This window comes from Pan paniscus, chromosome 3 (genome assembly GCF_029289425.2).
Source record: "Pan paniscus chromosome 3, NHGRI_mPanPan1-v2.0_pri, whole genome shotgun sequence".
Taxonomy (NCBI): Eukaryota; Metazoa; Chordata; class Mammalia; order Primates; family Hominidae; genus Pan; species Pan paniscus.
The window spans coordinates 106086986-106107225 of record NC_073252.2 but is presented as its reverse complement, the minus strand read 5'-3'; the positions used below and the strand labels follow the sequence as shown (position 1 = coordinate 106107225).

The 20240-nt window shown below is 42.9% G+C and overlaps 1 protein-coding gene across 1 annotated transcript in view; it reads right to left on the bottom strand.

Moving 5' to 3' along the window:
* The window catches only part of HADH (hydroxyacyl-CoA dehydrogenase), a 45380-nt gene extending 26732 nt beyond the window's left edge, over window positions 1-18648 (bottom strand). Inside the window, exon 1 of the mRNA XM_003829995.4 lies at window positions 18387-18648. Coding sequence (XP_003830043.2) covers window positions 18387-18518 — 132 coding nt within the window. The 5' untranslated portion in view covers window positions 18519-18648. The remainder of the gene's footprint in view (window positions 1-18386) is intronic.
* Between the last annotated feature and the right edge of the window lie 1592 nt (window positions 18649-20240).

Here is a 20240-nt window from a genome sequence, read left to right as displayed (position 1 = left end):
GTTTTAAGTGCAAGGTTATTTCAACTGCACTCATGGCTCCCTGAGAAAGCAGCACACTGCAGGCTGCATCAGCACCGTCTGGGAACCAAGGCATGAAAACGCTCCCAGGACCAAAAAGTCTGACAACCAGGACTGGGCAACTGGGGCAACGTGGGATGAATTATCTTGATACAAGGACAGAGGCAAGCAGGAAACCAGCCCATCAGCAGAAACATTCCACAGGCTGCGGGCAGGCAGCAAAGTAAAACAACGTCCCAAAAGCAAAACCCTCATCAATCCAAACCAAGGTTTTCCCCTAAGTGGCAACGGACCAAGGCCCATCTAGCCAATGATTCAAGTCAGTGAGGCAGGTCACAATTTATTGTGTTGCAATAAACTACCACTATAGCATAACTTCAAGTGATTTCAAATTATAGTAGCATTTTCATTTTACCCATGTGCAGAGATCAACCCAATCTAAAAGTGCAAGGTTCCTTGCCATCATTTCTTACAGTCATACCCTAGAGACACAAGGTTAGCAACTTCTAAGGGCAGCTTCAAGTCTTAATCATCTTTACAAACCCCAGTGCCCAACCCATGACCCACAGTGAGCAATCAATGCATGAAAAACATATAACCTGATGCCTGGTACACATTAGATGCTTAATAAGATATCCACAGGATTATAGGTCCAATGTTCTTTGATTAATCTATCCACATGGAGTTGGTGTTCATCTCCTACTGGTGCGTTAGTCTAAATGGGCCATAACAGAGATGGACTCAAGGTATTAGGCAGGCTATTCCTTTCTCTCATTTGGACCATTAAAAACTGCATAACTTTTATCCCCAGACTGGTTCGACAGGCTATGGCATTCTTAAGGATGGGTGAGCAGCCATAGGCCACCTGAAGGCCACATTGTTTATTTCTGAATTATTAGTGCACTTGTCTTATTTCTTCTATGAGATCTCCAAGGGCTGAGAGAGCCAACAGAAGTCAATCTCTACCTACCCTCAGAAAGAACTTAAGCCTTGCCGGGCACAGTGGCTCATGCCTGTAATCCCAGTACTTTGGGAGGCTGAGGCAGGCGGATCACAAGATCAGGAGATCAAGACCATCCTGGCTAACACGGTGAAACCCCATCTCTATTAAAAAATACAAAAAATTAGCCGGGCGTGGTGGCGGGCGCCTGTAGTCCCAGCTACTCGGGAGGCTGAGGCAGGAGAATGGTGTGAATGTGGGAGGCGGAGCTTGCAGTGAGCCGAGATCGCACCACTGCACTCCAGCCTGAGGGACAGAGCGAGACTCTGTCTCAAAAACAAACAAACAAACAAACAAAAACTTAAGCCTTTAAAAAGAAAAAAGCCAAATGCAGCAAAAATAAGAGGTGCCACATACTGAGCATCTACTATGTGCCGGGTTCATAATCTGCGTTTTCCAAGACTATTTCTGATTAATCCAACAACCCTAATCCATTTTATAGATGAGGAAAACTGAGGCTTAGAGAGGTTAAATAATGTGTCTAAGGCCCCAGGGCTAGTAAGTGAAACTAACACATACCACCCTCAACAAGAATCCTTCAGCTTCAATCAAATTAAAGTCACAGTAATAGCAAAAATTACCTGATAAACAAGTGCACCTATCCAGACAAATGACAGTTTCCATGTCAGCATTACAGACTCAAAAGCAACACAGAACACCCTAACCCTTTTTGTGGTTCTAGGACAAGGGTTCTCAAAGTGTGGGTCATGGACCAGCAGCAACAATCACCTGGGGACTTGTTAGAAATACAAATTCTCAGACTCCACTCCAGACCCAATGAATCAAACTCTGGGTAGGGCTCAGTGAGCTGTGGTTTAGCAAGCCTTCCAAGTGACTCTGATGCTCACCAAGGTTTCAGAACCACTGCTCTAAGATCTGTGCTCCGATCCGGCACAGATTAGAAACAACTGGGAATATTTAAAAAGCCCAAACCCCAGGCCCCACCTACAGATATTCTAATTCCTCTAGTCTGGGGTGGTGCCTAGTCATTGCTATTTTTAGAAACACCCCCAGATACTGAGCACTGCCCTAAAATAACCTGTCGGCTCTGATCCCTATCCCTGTCTACACCAGCCACTCCTAGGTTGCCATCTATCTCCTCAAACCACTGAGAAGCTCTAAACCAATTGAGTTCCAAAGTCTTCCTGTTGCTCTCTGAAAGTTCCAGACGCTATGCTGAAGACACTTTTGGGAAGACTCCTCCCCCACACACTCCCTAAGGAAAGGTCAAGCCCCACCAGGCCTCCTGCCTGGGACTCTTCACATCAGGGTCTTGCTCCATCAGTCCTACATAAAGCTTGCTTAATTCCTTTCTTGAAGGTCAGGCCCTGCACTTGCTTCCTTGACTATGTTTGTTCTAGCCCCTTTCTCTGCAATAGCACTTTTCTAGCCTTGACCTCTGGCCACACTTGCATCTACAATCCCCTGTACAGATCCTTGATGGTCACCTGCCTGCTCCTGGCTGACTAACCACCACCTTTGAGCTTTGATCCTCCTTTCTTCTCCACAGGCTACAATGCTGGGAGAAAATCTTGAATCTCCTAGAGAAGAAATTCCGTGAAAGACTCCACAACCAACTGAAACCAGAGCCCACTGAGGTTTGCCAGCCCTAATAACAGCTCCCATACAGAGTGCGTTCCAAATGCCAGACACCAGGCCTATCCTATCTCATTTAATTTTATTTAATCAGTTCTCCAAGGTCAAATGTCAATTTTAATGAAGCATCACTTTAGTTATGCAGTTTGTTCTTTCGAAACAAGATAATTATGATATTAAAATCTGGATTAAATGAGCATATGACTGTATTTGATATTTGGAAGAGGAAAATTCATTCACAGTTACCATTATGCCTATAACTAATTATTCTTCCAAAGAATGAATCCGGGCAACACACACATTTACAACATAAATACTGTACTGACCATTGTGAGGCCCCATTCTTTAGCATTCGAAGTCCTAACACCAACATTATCAAGTGCCTGTAATTGCTCCATTCTCCCACCATTTTTCTTTCTTCAACTTACGGCAAAATGTCTTTGGAGGAGACACTGTGGCTTCACTTGGCACAAATAATAATATGAACACAAATGCACATAAGGGGATGGATATCTCAGATCTCGTTAGTGATGAAACATTCAAATCATCCAGAATACACTTGTATTAATTCTAGGATCATCCAAATAAAGGCAAATTTTAAGATTGTTTAATGTAAGTTTTAGATCCCCAAAGACCCTAGTTTGAAAAACAATGGCTTGATTTCATCTTTTTGGTAACCATAAGATCAAATATTAAGAAAGAAGGTATCTTGATTAGGAGTTTCCAATACAGAAAATAAAGAAAGAAAGAAAAAAAGAAGGTATATATGGTGAGTTACAGTATCAAATAAACATTTAAACTGAATACAGTATTATCACTTGGTTTAACATTCCTTTTAGTACCACATAACATCCTGAATACTAGTTTAGGGTCATCTTACCTCTTTAACAATAGCCTCCCAGCTGGGCTTCCAGCCTCCAAGCTCAGCTCTCCCAACCCTTAACATCTCCGCAGGGTCATGTTCCTTCCTCCAGCAGACACCCAGGTCTTGAAGTGTAGTAACTCCTAAGGCTGTCCTACACATGTTCTTCAGCTGCTTCTTTTGACCTTAAAAATCTCTTTTCCATCTAACTTCTCTCTTCATTCCTTTCTTGAAAGAATTATCCCTCATTGCTGCTGAGGCCAACCTCTTTCCTATGACAGATATGGAAGTTCATGGTTATGGCTTCCAGTTACTCCTCCTGAATAAAATCTGGGGTCCTTCAAGTTTGGATTATTCATTCACAGCTTTTGGTTACATGTTGATTTGAGGCTACAAACAGAACAAGAAGTGCTAAGTTTCTCTTGGAAGCCAGGCAGCTGCACTGGAGTATACCACAACTTGGACAGCAAGGAAGCCTTTGTACAGTTTGGGTAAAAAAATGCAGAGGTTAGAAAATGCTTCCTTTTGAATGATCAAAGGTTACAGACAAAAACACTTGGCTTCTCAGAGGTGTGTGCTTTTGATCCTCTGCCCAAGACTTGTGCTCCCCTAGGGATGGACCAAAACTACCACTTAGACCACCACGCTGCGCATGCCACTGCATTCATTCCTTCACTGACTGCAGCCTATTGACTCAACACCTGCCTTGTAAGGTGAACAAAACAAAATCCCCTACTCTCAAGAGAGCTTGCACTTTTCATAAATTATCCCCTCTGATCTTCATAACTGCCTTTGGGGAAGGCACATTATTCTCACTGTCTACACGTGACAGGGAGCTCAAGCTGCCTGCTCACATGCCTTTCTTGACCCTGGAAGGCATGGCGGGGTCTGAGGGCAATAGCCTGAAACAGTACTGAGACAGGCAAGGGCCAGACTCCAGAGCCTGTGTGCCAAGTCAGGGATGGAAAACATTCCTTAACCTCAGCAGGCTGTCTCCTCATCTATAAAACAGGGGCAACAGGGTTATTGGGAGGGTTAAATGGGTTAATACAAGTCAAAAACCTGCAGTGGTGCCTGGCACATCACAATAGCTTGGGGGTTTTTTTTGTTTTGTTTTGTTTTTTAATTCTGGGCTGCCCCCTTCTTCTTTCTGCAAGGGTCTGAAGCCTACTGTTGGATCCAGGCACAGCCTTCTAAGGTAAACTATTTTATTTTGCTTTTGATCTCACATCTTCTGATTTCATGACTTGTTTTTCAGTTTTCATTTTCAAGTTTTCCCTTCTGTGTCCTTCTATTTTTTTACAAACGGGCTGGGATCCTGCTCCATATAAAAAGGGAGGAAGAAAAGGATCCTCCTTAATCACCTGAGGCTGGCCTTTGCTTTACCACCAAAGTCTTTAAATTACTTGGTGGCATGGTGATATGTGGAGAAACAAGCCTATAGTTGGAGTTCCTGGGTTTAAAACCTGGCTATGATTTGAATATGTCCTCTTCAAAAGTCCGGCACTGCCAATATGATAGTATTGAGAGGTAGTATTGATAGCCTTTAAGAGGAGATTAGGCCATGAGGGCTCCTCCCTCATGAATGGGATTAAAGGTTTTTATAAAAGGACTTGACGGAGAAAGTTCATCTAGCTTTCTTCCACCTTCTGCCATGTGCAGACAGCCTTCTTCCCCCGGCAAGACACAACGAGTAGGTCTGCACCAGACACCAAAGCTGGTACCTTGATCTTGGACTTCCCAGCCTCCAGAACTATGAGAAAATAAATTTCTGTTCTTTATAAATTACCCAGTCTCAGGTATTCTGTTAATAGCAGCAAAAAAAAAAAAAAAAAAAAAGACTAAGACACTGATTTAGCCACTCACTCACTGTGTGACTTTGGGTGAGCTATGAAGCCTCTATGTCTTGGTTTCCTGATCTGTCATAAAGGTTAGTAACAAAGGTACCCACCTCATAGAACTGTTGTGAGGATTAAAGAAGTTAATGTGTTTAACGTGCTTAGACCAGTGCCAGGCATGTGAAGGTGCACAAAGCTTGTTAGCTGCTATTTTATTCACTACACTTGGTGCTTCTACTTTCTTCTGAGCCATTAAATTCCTAAACTCTAGTAATATGGCTTATTTCAGTCTGTTAGTGCTGCTATAACAAAATACCAAAGACTGGGTAATGTATAAACAACAGAGATCAAGATCATCAGCATGTTCAGTGTCTGGTGAGGGCTGTTCTCTGCTTCCAAGATGGTGCCTTGCTGCTGCATGCTCTGGAGCAAAGGTCCCCAACCTTTTTTGGCACCAGGAAGACATGGGAGACAATTTCACGGAAGACAATTTTTCTACCGTCTTGCAGGGAAGAGGGGATGGTTTAGGGATGATTCAAGTGCATTACATTTATTGTGCACTTTATTTCTATTATTATTACATTGTAATATATAATGAAATAATTATACATCTCACCACAATACAGAATTAATGGGAGCTCTGAGCTTGTTCTGCTGCATCTAGATGGTGCCATGTGGGGATAATGGGAGACAGTGACAGATCATCAGGCATTAGATTCTCACAAGGACACGGAACCTAGATCCCTCACATGCACAGTTCACAACAGGATTCATGCTCCTATGAGAATCTAATGCAACTCTTGATCCAACAGGAGGCAGAGCTCAGGCAGCAATGCAAGTGATGGGGAGCAGCTGTAAATACAAATGAAGTCTTGCTAGCTGCTCACATCCTTCTATGTGGCCCGGTTCCTAATGGGCCATGGACCAGAAGTTGGGGACCCCTGCTCTGGAGGGGACGAGCACTGTGTCCTCACATGGCAGAAGGGAGAAGAGGCAAAGTTGGTCTCTCAAGCCCCTTTAAATGGCACTAAGCTGTTCATGAATACAGAACCCTCATGACCTAATCACCTCCTAAAGGCCTTATCTCTTAATACTGCTGCACTGGGGATTCAGCTTTGACATAAATTTTGGAGGGAACACAAACATTCCTATCAGAGTAGCTTCTTCCACCACCACTGCTGCATGAAATTAGATACAGTTGGTCCCCCCTTTATCTGTGGTTTTACTTTCTGTAGTTTCAGTTACCAACAGTCAACTATGGTCCAAAAATATTAAATGGGAAATTATAGAAATAAATGATGCATGTTTTAAATTGCATGTCATTCTGAGTAGTGTGATGCAATCTCATATTGTCCTGCCTGGGAGGAGAATCATCCCTTGGTCCAGCATATCCACACTGTATACTACCCAATCCATTAGTCACTTGGTAGTTGACTGGGTTATCAGATCAAAAAGACATAGTATATATAGGATTTGGTACTATCTGCAGTTTCACGCATCCACTGAGGGTCTAGGAATGTACTCCCTCCCCTCGTAAGGGGGGACTACTGTAACTTATCAATGGTCTACTAAATTGCTAAAGTCAATGCCTGTTCTTTGGCTTCATCTTCTACAACAGCCCTGTACATTGCCAATAAAAGTTTCATTTTTGAAACTGTTCAGTTTCTTATCTGTCTGTTCCTTTTAGCCATATTAATTGACCTCTCTTGATCTTCTAAGCCTATAAACAAGGACTTCCTTCAAGGTTCTGTTTCCAATATAATTTCCTTCTGAAATTCCAGTCGTTCTCATACTTCCAACTGTGCCTGAAACCAAAATAATCTATCTAAGCTGCAGTTATCACCTTGACCCTAAAATCAATTCTCCTTGGCCTTCATTACTGGTACCACTATTCTGTAGGTCACCATTTTCTGGACAACACTTTTTCCTTAATCCCAACCATTAACTGCTGTCCAGAAATGTTCTATCCATTATTCAGGCCCATTTCAAATGCTACCCTCTCCATGAAGCCTTTTTCCAAATGAATGTACTTTCTATTTTGAAACCTCAGAACTAGATTTTTACTGCTCTTATTGTACTACTTTACACCAAAGTAAATTGTGTCATTTAGATCTCTGTCTAATCTCTGCTCTTAGATTTAAAATCCCTTAATGGCAGAAATTGATTTGGTCTTTGTAGCCCTTAGTACTTATCACATGCCTTGAATATGATAGCTGGTCAATAACTGCTAAATAACAAATGCTTTGGACGGTAGTAACCTGATTCTGTAGTCTTCCCCAGCCACACCACACGTCTCCCTCCTCTGTGCTATCTCATGGCTCTGTGCCCTTGTTCATGTGGTTTCCTCTGCCAGACATGTCCGGCTCCCTCATTGCTGCTTCATGGACTTCAACTTACTCTTCATAATCTAACATGGACACCATCTCTCCTTTAGTGAAACTTCTCCCAACCCTTAGTAGAGGTAATCACTTCTTTTGTGCCTCTAGTGATTTGCAGATACAGCAGATCTTTTGTGCAGGAATTCAAATACTGAAAGAAAATAACTGGGTGTGGCGCTGGTGTGAACCACCAATGGCTGCTCAGTTATGTAATGGCAGCCCAGTCCCCAGGATGTGAACAGAACAGAGAAATAAAAACTTAACTGGTTATAGACTATTTCATGTCATAAGAATCTCACCGATTTCAGAATAAAAGTTATTAACCAACCAGAGCATAGGAGAAATCCCAGATGTGAAAGATGAATGATACACTTGAAATAGAAAAGCTAACCATACCAACCTTTTCTTCTTTAAAAAACTGATATGTAATAGCTGTACATACTTTTGGGGTACATGTGACATTTTGATACCTGCCTAAAATGTGTAATGATCAAATCAGGGTAACTGGGATATCCAACACCCTGAACACTTATCTTCTCTTTGCCAACACCAACTTTAGATGATGAAATCAAGATAGTATGGAGAGACCTTTCAAAAGTGCTGTTGCATCATCCACTTCAGGTTGTCAAGCTGCTGCTACCACAAATCCCAATATAGGGTGCTTAGGAACACTCCTATCTACAGGCCAACGAGAATTTCCAGTAAATACAAATTTCATAAACATACAGGCAGTACAATGTATACATATATCTTTTAACATAAGCTTTTTTAATGTCCCTTTTTCCTTAGCATAAGATATATATACACACCATATGTCATATCACATCTTAAGTATTTAAAAACCATACTTTAAGGTAAGGTATGTAAACTATTATAACTTTCATCTGTTTCAGATCAAATCCCAGATGTGACAGGTAGGCTGTCTGTGCCTTCATTACAATTAGTTGTTCATACCTGTATTTCTTCCACTAGACAGTAGGTTTCTCAAGAGCAGCAATCACATCTTACTTTTTACCTGGCCTGATGTCTAGCACAAGGGAGATACTTCATACTCATGAAATGAACACTTGAATGACAGAGCTATTTTTTCATAAGTCTCAATTTGTAAATTATTTTAGAAATAAGTTCTCAAGAAGTCATGACTGGTTTTGTTGCTAGAAACCTTTATGATAAACTTTGTGTAAGCATCAAGTTACTTTAAAATTATGAGAAGTCACGTTATTAGTTTGAAAAGGATAGTAAGGAAAAAAAAGGAGCTAATAGCCAGAGTCTAGTCAGTTACCAAGTGGAAAAAATGCCACTAAAGTCTCTCTCTGTTATTTTGGTGAGCAGATTAACTGCTTTCTAGTACTGGTGGTTGTGACGCTAGGTAAAAGGGGAAATGTAGGGCAGTTGCTATGCGTTGCCCAATGCAAGATCAATATTCTTTAAGTGGTATCCAGCCCTGTGATTTCAAAATGGATGTGTGCTTAATTTACTCCAACATGTGAATGTGTCTTATACCTTTCATCCAAGAGGCTGTAAGGCCAGAGGCATGCCAACCCTGTGTCTGTGCCTGTCTGTGAGGGGCACATGTGTGAATCAGGTCAGAGATGGCCACAGACACATAAGCTCACTGCTCTCCAACACAGGTTTCTTCTCTATCACAGAAGGGAAACTAACACACCTAGCTTCTCAACTACCTTAAGAGATTGGCGAAAGCATTTATTGCTCAGGCTTATTAGCTACAGATAATCAGGATCATCAATTTTGAGAGAAGGAAGACAACCCAGAGATCATTCAGTGTGGTGGCTCTCAAATGTTTTAGCCATGAACACCTTTTTCCATAAGAATGCATATTGAAGACCAATATGTACAACAAAGGTCAGAGAAGGAATCTTTACCAACCTTTCGGGAACCATGAAGGAGATTCATGAAATCTCTAATGTCCATCACAGTATAATGTTAAAAACCTCTGATCTCATACCCATTAGGATGGCTATTACTAAGAAAAAAAAAACAAAAAAACAAAAAGAACACAACTATTGCCTCATGCATGACAGTCTTAACACCACCACAAGGCCAGTAGCTCCCTACATCTGCCTCTCAACTCCAGCCCTTCTCTTGGCCTCACCTTCTCCCCAACTTCACCTATTAACTAAGCCTAAAAATCGGCCGGGCGCAGTGGCTCACACCTGTAATCCCAGGACTTTGGGAGGCTAAGGCGGGCAGATCATGAGGTGGGGAGTTAGAGACCAGCCTGACCAACATGGTGAAACCCTGTCTCTACTAAAAATACAAAAATTAGCCAGGCATGGTGGTGCACGCCTGTAATGCCAGCTCCTCAGGAGGCTGAGGCAGAAGAATTGCTTGAACCTGGGAGGTGGACACTGCAGTGAGCCAAGATCACGCCTCTGCACTCTAGCCTGGGTGATAGAGAGAGACTCTGTCTCAAAACAAAACAAAGAATCATTTCCAGATAGTAAGCCTACTCCCCAAGATCCTCTCAGCCCTAAGCTAGATGTCCCCCATATGCCCTGTAACATCCCTGCATCTGTGTACCACAGCACCTACCAAACTGTGTTATAGTAATCTGAACTCCTCTACTGTAGGCTCCTGACCAAATGTCATTCATCTTTGTACACTGAGAACCTAGACCCTACCTGGCTGTGGCTGGCCCTCAGGGAATGTTGACTGAATAAAGACATTTGTTGGTAAAGTCAAGATGAGACCTGGTGGCTCTTTCCACTGCTGTAGCTGATGGCCTCTCCTGATAACGTAACCTCTTATTTAGAAAATAACTACAGAGAAACAAGTACAATTCATTCTCCTGAGTAATTCAGTAACACCCAAGTTACCGCCAACTTTCTGGGATAGAGAAGGCAGTGGAGAAATGAACTGCAAAAAAAGAAAGGCCTTCTTTTTCTCCTTTCATAGACATCTGTTATTTTTACAACAAATGAGGAGGACTCTTCCTGGCAGTTTAACTTGAGTGACCACAATTTAAATCAATCCATTGAGAACTCATGTTTTATATTACAGTGACCTACATGCTGGTAAGACCTTGAGGACAAGCAGTCTGCAATGGAAAAAAAAATATTTGAAGGCTATGTCCTCAGCTCCATGACTTTTCTAGGCCTGGTGGAAGGCAGGCTCAGCCAGAGAGGAAATATTTTTAGACACGGCTGCTTCAGAGTTGTAAAAATAGGCTAAGTGACTAGCACATTTGTCAAAGCCCCAGAGTACTCTGACCACAGGACCAAGTAAACATGCCAAGCAGAAGCACACTGGATTTATTTATCTTTGTAAATGTATCAAGAAGATTTGAAGCAGCTTTCTCCGAAGCACAACTTGAGTGGTGAGTCTATGAGACCTATATCAACTGGCCTGGTGACTGGTCTCCCTCCCATCTCCTCCCTCAACAGTTCCACTGGATGTCCCATGTGCCTAGACATTACAAGGAGGGCCACTGTTTTCATCCTCTCTCTGGAAAATCCCAAAGTTATGCAAACTATCTACCACACATGATTTCTGACTTTCTCCAGATCCCCAGAATAAGTAGACTGAGTCAGGGCTCCCTGAGGCCAACTGTGCTTCAGAGGCTGCAGCGCCTTAACAGCAAGGCCTGCCTTTTACGGTTGTCATGGTTTGATCCAGAGAGGAAAAAAGTCATACATCAGTCGCATCTCTCAGGGCTGGCATTTCTGGGTTTATGATTGTCTCTGGTTGTGTAATGTCTTGAACTCTGCCATCAGCACAAGTTGTCTTCCCTGACTTCAACAATTAGCAAAAGGTGTTCTGTTGAGGATGTCAACCACTACCACCACAACCAGCTGGTTTGTTCTTTTTTTTTTTTTTTTTTTTTTTTTTTTTTTTTGAGAAGGAGTCTTGCTCTGTTGGCCAGGCTGGAGTGTAGTGGTGTGATCTTGGCTCACTGTATCCTCCGCCTCCTGGGTTCAAGCAATTCTTCCACCTCAGTCTCCTGAATAGCTGGGACTGCAGGCATGTGCCACCATGCTCAGCTAATTTTTGTATTTTTAGTAGAGACAGGGTTTAACTTTGTTGGCCAGGCTAGTCTTGAACTCCTGACTTCAAGTGATCTGCTCGCCTCAGCCTCCCAAAGTGATGGGATTACAGGCGTGAGCCGCCATGCCTGGACTGGTTTTTTTCTTCAAACAGTTAAATTAATTGGACAGACTCCTTTATTAGACTTCAAATTTTACATTTCAAAAAGTATTTTAAAAGGCAAAGAAAGTGTGCACCCATTTTTAGACTAGAATTGTGTTACATAGTTTTTTTTTTAATTCAGTAAGTGTGTAGGTTTCATAATAACCCAGATAACCTCTCCCAGACTTCTCACCTCCCACAAATTCTGAAAAGGTAAAGGGATAACCAGACATGTCAACAGCATCGTTATATTTAAGAATCCCTGGAAGATGTTGCTATGATGGACACTTTCCGGGTAGAGGAGAGTTATAAATCCAAATGCCTCTCCAGGAAGACTAATATGACAATGTTTGCCATGATGAGTGGGTTTTTTCTTTTAGTTTTTGCTGAAAGGACCAATTAAGAGGCTCCCATGACAATTCAGGTTAACACACCTGGTCTAGGAACTGCAAAGGAGAGGGCAGAGGAAAGAGCTCTCCCATGACGGAAAAGTTACAGAGCCTTTTCTGGTATGGAGACACTGATTGTGATCCCATCTTCAGAGTACATGTGGCTGGAAGAACAACTGCAGCAACAGGAGGGGCAAGCTCTCTGGAAAAAGCTGGAGGGGTAATAATGAATTAGATCTTGGCAGGTGAGTTTGAGTCTACCATGGGCAGAAGGATGGCAGCACAGCACCCTGATGTAGACGACCAGCAGGTAGACTAACTTTGAGTCCAGAGCCAAGGAGACGTCAACCTGGGATGTACTGATTCCAGAGAGCCACAGAGGATCCCCTGCCATGGATGCCACACTTCTCCCCACAATACAGCACTTGCCAGAGGTGCAGGCAGAACTGAATTCAGGCTTGGGGATTTACAGGCAGCAGAACAGAAGAGAACTCAAGTTCTAACCCCAGCTCTGCCTCTGACCATTGACCCCAGGAACCATCTCTGCAGGGGTGATTATTGTAATGGTCACATGAAATTAAATAAATCAAAATTCTTTGAACAGAATAAAGTGTCATATTTTGTAGAGTGGTTTTAGCTCTACAAAAACCAGTAAATGGTACACTGAGATTATCTTTCTCAACAACCCACATAAATAAGTCTTAACATCTTTAGAATTGCTGGAACTCCCTATATCAAAACTCTTCCGACAGTGAAGACAATCTAAGAGAAATCCTCACTAGATCAGGTCTGATGGGTCTATGTGAAAGCAGCTAACATTTATCAGACAGTTACTATCAAACACACTAATGCTATTCTAGGAGCTTGTATATTAGTTCATTTAACTTTCACAGCTGTCAGGTGAGTCTCATTATTCCCAGGTAAGTAAAGAGGCAGAGAGGAGTTAAGTGATTTGCCCGAGGTCCCTAAAGGCAGGATAGGAAGGCTAGCATCTAAACCCTGGCAGGGACCTCATAGCCTGTACTTTTGAGATTAGAATACCACTACCAGAAATAATAACATCATGAATATAACAGGGGGAGCCACAGAGAACATCCACATTATCTTCCTGTGGTCCCAGTAGAACTAGAGAGTGAGGTGTGTGTGCCTACCACAGATAAGAGAGAAGGGAGAGGGGAAGAAAGAAGAAACTCAAGCAAGGGGCAAGTGATTAAAGCTGGAGGCAAAACATGGCAGGAAAATGCCAAAACCTGACTGACTGAAGTGCCATTTCTGCTCTAAAAAATGTCCAAACATATCCCATAGCATTATTTTCTGTTGCCTGTGAGCCCTACCTCTTCTACCCTCTAGGAATGACAGTATCTCCAACCTCACCCAGAGTCCAATAACTAATATGCTAATAGAGGGTGGTTCTACATCCCAGTACCTCAACCAAGAGCAGAGAACAGCCCAACAAAGATAAGCAACAACTCGGGAAGTGGGGGGAAAACTTCATAACAAACAGACACATCTCATGTCCTTCAGCAGGAAGGTAACAACTGGGAGTACAAATATTCCCTCCATAAGGAACAGTCAAAAGGAGAGCTTACAGCCAGGTAACTGTGCTGGTCTCCTGTGATCCTGAAACTTCTCCTAGGCATCTGTACTGCTTTGCAAGCAAAGCAGTACTGTACTGTACAGCTCAACAGAGCTGTACTCACAGTAGAAGAGAATAAAGCTAAAAAAATATGAAACAACTCTGATCACTCTCTTTTTCAGCATCAGAAAATGCAGATTTGGGGGCAAGAAGAAGAGATGAGAGAACAAATCCAGTGGCTGGGGAGAAGCTTTCAGGTCTACCTGGATCCTTATCAAGCATGGTAGAGTCACACAAAATCCCTGCAACGTAGCAGGCTCTCCCTGCCCTTACTTTGTTTTTAATAGCCAAAGAAGCTCTCTCTAGAAAAAATATGCACTTTCTGCTTTTTAAAAAGGAGAAAAAAAAAAAAAAGCAAGCTTTGGGAGAGAAGAACCTATCCCCAACCCCCTTTAAGATGCAAACTTTCTCACTTCCTCAAAGAAGAGTAGTGCACTAAAAAGAAGGTTGCACCCAGAGAGCATGTAAAGTGTCTCAAGGGGGACATCTGAAGTGCCCCGTTCCCAGGGAGCCCACTGGCTCCTCACAAGTAATCTAATGAAAGCTATGCATTCTCTCTGGGCTCCTCATATGAAAAAACACAATGTATGAAGCAAAGCCTAGAAAGGATTCAATACTGGAGAAATGCACACAGCTACCAGCTTTCTTCCTTTCTTGTTTTCCTCTTTATAAAGCAAAAAAAACAACCTGTCCCCCACTCAAGGCTCATTTAATCCTATAAGCTTCTTTATTGGCCTAAGTATCCAGTGAAGATAAATTAGCAATCAAAACCAAGTCAGAAGTGTGTAATAAGCAAACACATGAAACAAGTTAACTTCAAATATTAACCTGCAGTCTAAGGGATTTTTTGTTTTTTTAATTTAAAACAAACAAAAGAAATGACAGGCAAAGTAGATACTCTCGGAAAATACACATGTACAAATGGCCTGTGCTCTGATCAAATGTAATTAAGCACTGAACTTGTCTTAAATTGCTTAATTGCTTGAGAAATGCATCAGGCTCCCACAAAATCTATTTAAATATTTTTTCATCCTTCTGAGCACAAACTGACGTGTTTAAAATGACAAAACTATTAAAATTATAAGCAGAACTGCACCTTGACTAACATTAAAACTACGTCAGAAAGTTCAAGAAAATTAAGCTAATGAAAATCAGTAACATAACCTCGATACTAGTTTGTGATTGTACTTTTATGGCTTTACTAAAGTTTAACAATAAAATGGGGGGTAAGTAAAAAGTGTTCTCCCTCCTTTCAGAGGTCCCTGAAAAAACATACCCGCTGCAGCAACAGCGGGTATATGCATTCAAGATTAAGCAAGATGGAACAGGGAATCATGACCAATATTCTCCATCTAAACCTTACAGGCCTACCTCAGCAGCTGTGATCAGGATGGGAGTGGATATGAGGGGAAAAGGGCAAAAGGACAGGACAACTGCAATGAAGATGATGATTATTATTTTTATTTATCTTTTTGAGACGGAGTCTCGCTCTGTTGCCCAGGCTACAGTGCAGTGGTGCGATCTCGGCTCACTGCAACCTCCACCTCTCAGGTTCAAGAGACTATTCTGCCACAGCCTTCCAAGTAGGTGGGACCACAGGCACATGCCACCATGCCTGGCTAATTTTTTTGTATTTTTAGTAGAGACGGGGTTTCACCATATTGGCCAGGCTGGTCTTGAACTCCTGACCTCAGATGATCTGCCCCCCTCAGCCTCCCAAAGTGCTGGGATTACAGGCTTGAGCCACCATGCCGGGTCGAAGATAATTATTATAAAGGCAGCTAACTTTCTGTGAACTCTTATTATATGCCAGACACTGTGTAAGTGCTTGACATATGCTTGATATATGTAACTGCTTGACATATGCATGAATTCATTGAATTTATTCAATTCTCTCCCTACGAGGCCGGTACTAGCATTAGTCTACTTTAGAGATGAGAAAACCGAGACACAGAGGTAAGTAAAGTCCCATGTTAACACAGCATGAGGCAGAGCTAGCATGCAGACCATCCAACTTCTTATATTGAACTGTAGCCCATCTGTACTCAAAACACATCAACTAATTCGTCTCTGGCACTCAATAAGCAAAACAGATTTACCCTATGCCAAAAGCTGTTGGTCAAGGAGCATAAAGAATGAAGCAATACTGCCTAGAACTGCATGCTACAGGGTAGGGTGCAAAAGCAGATAAGCTAAACCACTGCAAAACATTGCTCACAAATGTTTTAGAGGATTGGAGCTGTCAACTAAAGTAACTGAGGTTTTTCCAAACTGTGTTACATAAGGATGGAACTACTGTTTCTTATGGTCGTCCACTTTATAGATTTCTGGTCTTTATAACCTTTCAGAATGACAGTTCTATTATGTGTCCAGCCTATGGCATAAATAGCTTTTTTTTCCCTTAAGTTTCAAAAGGCACTCCCTGGTCCACCTATTTAAGAGTTTGATTGACAAGCACAAGCCTGTGTTCTCCATTAATGTCAATCATTTCTCCTTACTCCTTTGTCAGGTGAAAGCTCCAACACCATACCTGTAATTTTAGGTATTGCCCCTCTGCCTTTTAATGCAACACAACATCCATTTTTGGCCAATGATGGATGCAGCATTCAAAGAACTAAGCACTCTGATCTTCTACAAAAGTTGAAGTGACGCTTTCTACTTAGTTTCTAATCTTTTTCCACTGCTGTCTTCAAGGACACCAGCCACAAGTTTCTGGATCCATTTCCCATAATGTTCCTGGAGGCTGCTTAAGGCCCTAATATTTTGTTACTAAGATGTTGTTAAAATGTTTCTAAAAAACACATTGTTCTATTCCTGCTCACAACAAATCTCACTCTCACAGCCTTGGGAGATTTGGGTGGAGCCTGGGAATACAAACGTACTCAAACTAAACTTTCTCTTGAGTATAACCTGTGGAACTTTTAGGTTAAAGGGAGTTACTCCTCCCAGTCCACATACAACATAGATTATGGGGATACTATAACCTAGCAGCCAGGGGATCCACACAATAAAAAGGGCAATGTACGTCCAAAATTATGGTCTCAGAGGAAATGGGAGACTGTAAGAAGTCATATAAATAAAACATAACAGGGATATAGCTTTTAGAAGAAAATGCAATCAAATAAAAACGTTGTAAAAAAACTTGCCAAGGAGAAGAAAATTGAGATATATAATACCTAATAGTAAAAGGTTTTTTTGTTTTTGTTTTTAAAAAGCAAGCATGAAAGCGTGGACTTGGTTGGAAACAAGACATTGAAAAAGTAAACTCTCTCATGACTGTAGCCACAGTAGTACTGTCCCCAAGAAAAATTAGATGACTATAACCGCCTTCCCCAACAAACCAAGTTGCAAAGGACTGAAATGCTAAGAATATAATCAGCTAGGATACGAAAACCATGGTTCTCCAATGTGAGCTGAAATGGAATAATTAAAAAAAAAAAAGTACAAGCATTACAGTAGCCAGGTAATCAATCCCTTGCACAACTGAGCCTGAACCACAGCTCAGCAGAACAATGGAAAAGCCCTGAAGATGTACAATGGATAAAAGACTTGTTCCGGCTGGGCGCAGTGGCTAACGCCTGTAATCCCAGCACTTCGGAAGGCCAGGCGGGCGGATCACCTTTGGTCAGGAGTTCGAGATCAGCCTGACCCACAAGGTGAAACCCTGTCTCTACTAAAAATATAAAATTAGCCGGGCGGGGCGCCTGTAATCCCAGCTACTCAGGAGGCTGAGGCAGGAGAATCGCTTGAACCCGGGAGGCGGAGGTTGCAGTGAACCGAGATCGCGCCATTGCACTCCACTCCAGCCTGGGTCAAAGAGACTCCTACTCAAAAAAAAAAAAAAAAAAAGAGAGAGACTTATTCCGCTGCAGCGCCAAAATCGCAAGCTCAGAACTCTGCACAGACGGCACTATTTCAAAGGTCAAAACCAGGACCTCAGCAATCTTCCATTAGGTGACTTTACAAAGTGCTACAAAAGTCATGACTATTACTATTCTTTACAACCTAGCAAGCGAAGACCGGGGAGAGCCGGGAGGCCGTTTAGGAGAGAAAACTACTTTGACAAAGACTGCACAATTACAGAATAAAAATCAAAAATAACTGATAAAATTAAAACTGATCGCAGTTCATGTCTTTGGCAGCAAACTCCCGTTTGAGCCGAGCAGGAACAAACGCGTTATGCCTGAACCTTGTGCACATACAATTCTTTCTTCTCTTGCACGGCCCGCTTCCAAAATGCATTCACCGCCACTCTCCATGGAACCTTCAGCGGGCCCTGGGGGCAGCCAGAATTTTCCAAACGAGGAAGCTGAGGATCGGCCCAGAACCCTGAATTTTGAGGGGAGTGAGACTTGGGCCCTCACAGGCCCAGACGCGAGATATTTCAACTACACCCGGGAGGCGCGGGGTGAAAACTCCCGGGTGTCGGGCTGGTGCAGGCCCCTCGCGGCCGGTCGCGCCAGAGCTTCCACCTCAGGGTGGGCGGCCAAGCGCGTGGGCACGCTGCAGGGAGGGCCGCTCACCTGGGCAATGCCGGCGCCCATCAGCCCGCCGCCGATGACCGTCACGTGCTTGACGATTATCTTCTTGGCCGAGGCCGAGGCGGTGGACGAGGAGGACACGGAACGCATTAACTGCCTGGTGACGAAGGCCATGGTGTGGCAGCGGCGGCGACAGCGAGGAGACGCGGGCGGGGAAGACGCGCGAGGCGGGCAGCCGCGGAAAGCCAGACTCTGGGGGCGGGGACCTACGCGGCCCTGTAGACCGCGCGCCCCCGGCGTCACCGTGACGTCACAGGGTGGGGGCGGGGCCTCGAGTCCCGCTCTGCCCATTGGCCCGGGCTGTAACGCCCCAGCGTTGAGCGGGTATACACGCGCGGGCTCGCAGCTGTCAGCAGCCGGAGCCCGAGTGAGCGCGGGCTTGAGACCTGCTGAGCAGCGGGACCTGGCGGCTGGCGTTCTGGTGTGGGGCCGAGAACAGACCCTTCTTCTGAAAAGCCACTGGCCCCTTGTTCTATGAAGTGAGTGGTGTTGCCTCAGTAAAATGCTATCCTTTGATGACGTGTGCATATCTAGGCTCTGAAGAAATATGTGCTGCTTGGCTGTGTTGGTAATGGACCCAAAATGTGCACCGTTGGTTGATGTCACCAAATAATCAACTCGGGATTATTTTAATCCCGTGGACAGTGATTGTTTCCCCTAAAAGGGAAATAAATGTAGACTGCGAACACCCAAAACAAATGTCTAGTGACCATGAGTTACAATGCAAAAATCAGGCTCAGGGAAGGTAAAGGGAGAGTTGACCTTTAGTTACCCATCTTGACGTTGGACGTCTATCAGTGCAGTGAACATGTGGACGGTTTAAGGTCATAGAGCAACCTTTCTGGAATAACGAATACTATTAGAAAGCATAGGAAAGAAATGTCTTGTCAAATAACGGAAGACTGGATAGCAGCTTGGCCAATCTTCTCACTCAGGTGAATACTTTCTAATTACTGTAACTTAGTGATATAGGATTCTTATTAATTTATTTGCTTTATGTTTAAATATTGTTCACAAGAAAAACTTCAAACAAGTTTAGCAGAGTTTATTTGAGCAAAGAAAGCATGAATCATGTAGTATCCTGAGCCAGTAAAGGTTCAGAGAGCTCCAGCCCCTAACAGTGGGCAAGCCGCGTTTATAGACAATATTTTTTGCAGCCTGTAATGGGCTAAAAGCTCCGCTGCGGTGATTGGCCAAGACTTGGCCACTTGTTAGAAGAACGTACTCTCAAATTACATTGCAGTTTATTTACATATTAAGTTTGATTATGCTTTGCTAGGTAGGGAGGCAACTTTAGGCCAGATTTAATTTAATAACAGTTTCCTCCTTTGGGTCAGCCTCTCAGTTTTACGAGATTGACCAGAACCTTGTTTTGTCTCAGTATGGAATCACAATGTCAAATTAGTTGAGTGATTATACTTTCTTCATGTTGTTATTCTAACTGTAATAACACCATTTGGTGTACAAAGGATGGCTGCATAGAGACATTGAAGACTCTCGAGGGGAAACAACACATCAGGGAGACTATTATGGCCACGAGAAGGAGTATAGCAATAAACTGAGGTACACACCTTAACAGGAGTCTCCACAAACTGAACTGATCAAAATCAAACAATTCAAAGTTCAGGCAATAAAGATAGTTCAAAGTATTTGAGTCCAATTGGTCATAGTCTAATTTAGGGCATTATGGCTGTTGAGGACTGTTAGAAATGCTTATTTCTTGGTGCCATAAAGAAATAGCACTTGAACATAAAATTAATTTCTTTAGCAAGGCCATTTTTACTTTCTGCGGAAAGAGTACACTCGCCAGCAGTTTTGCCACAAGAGTACACCGAA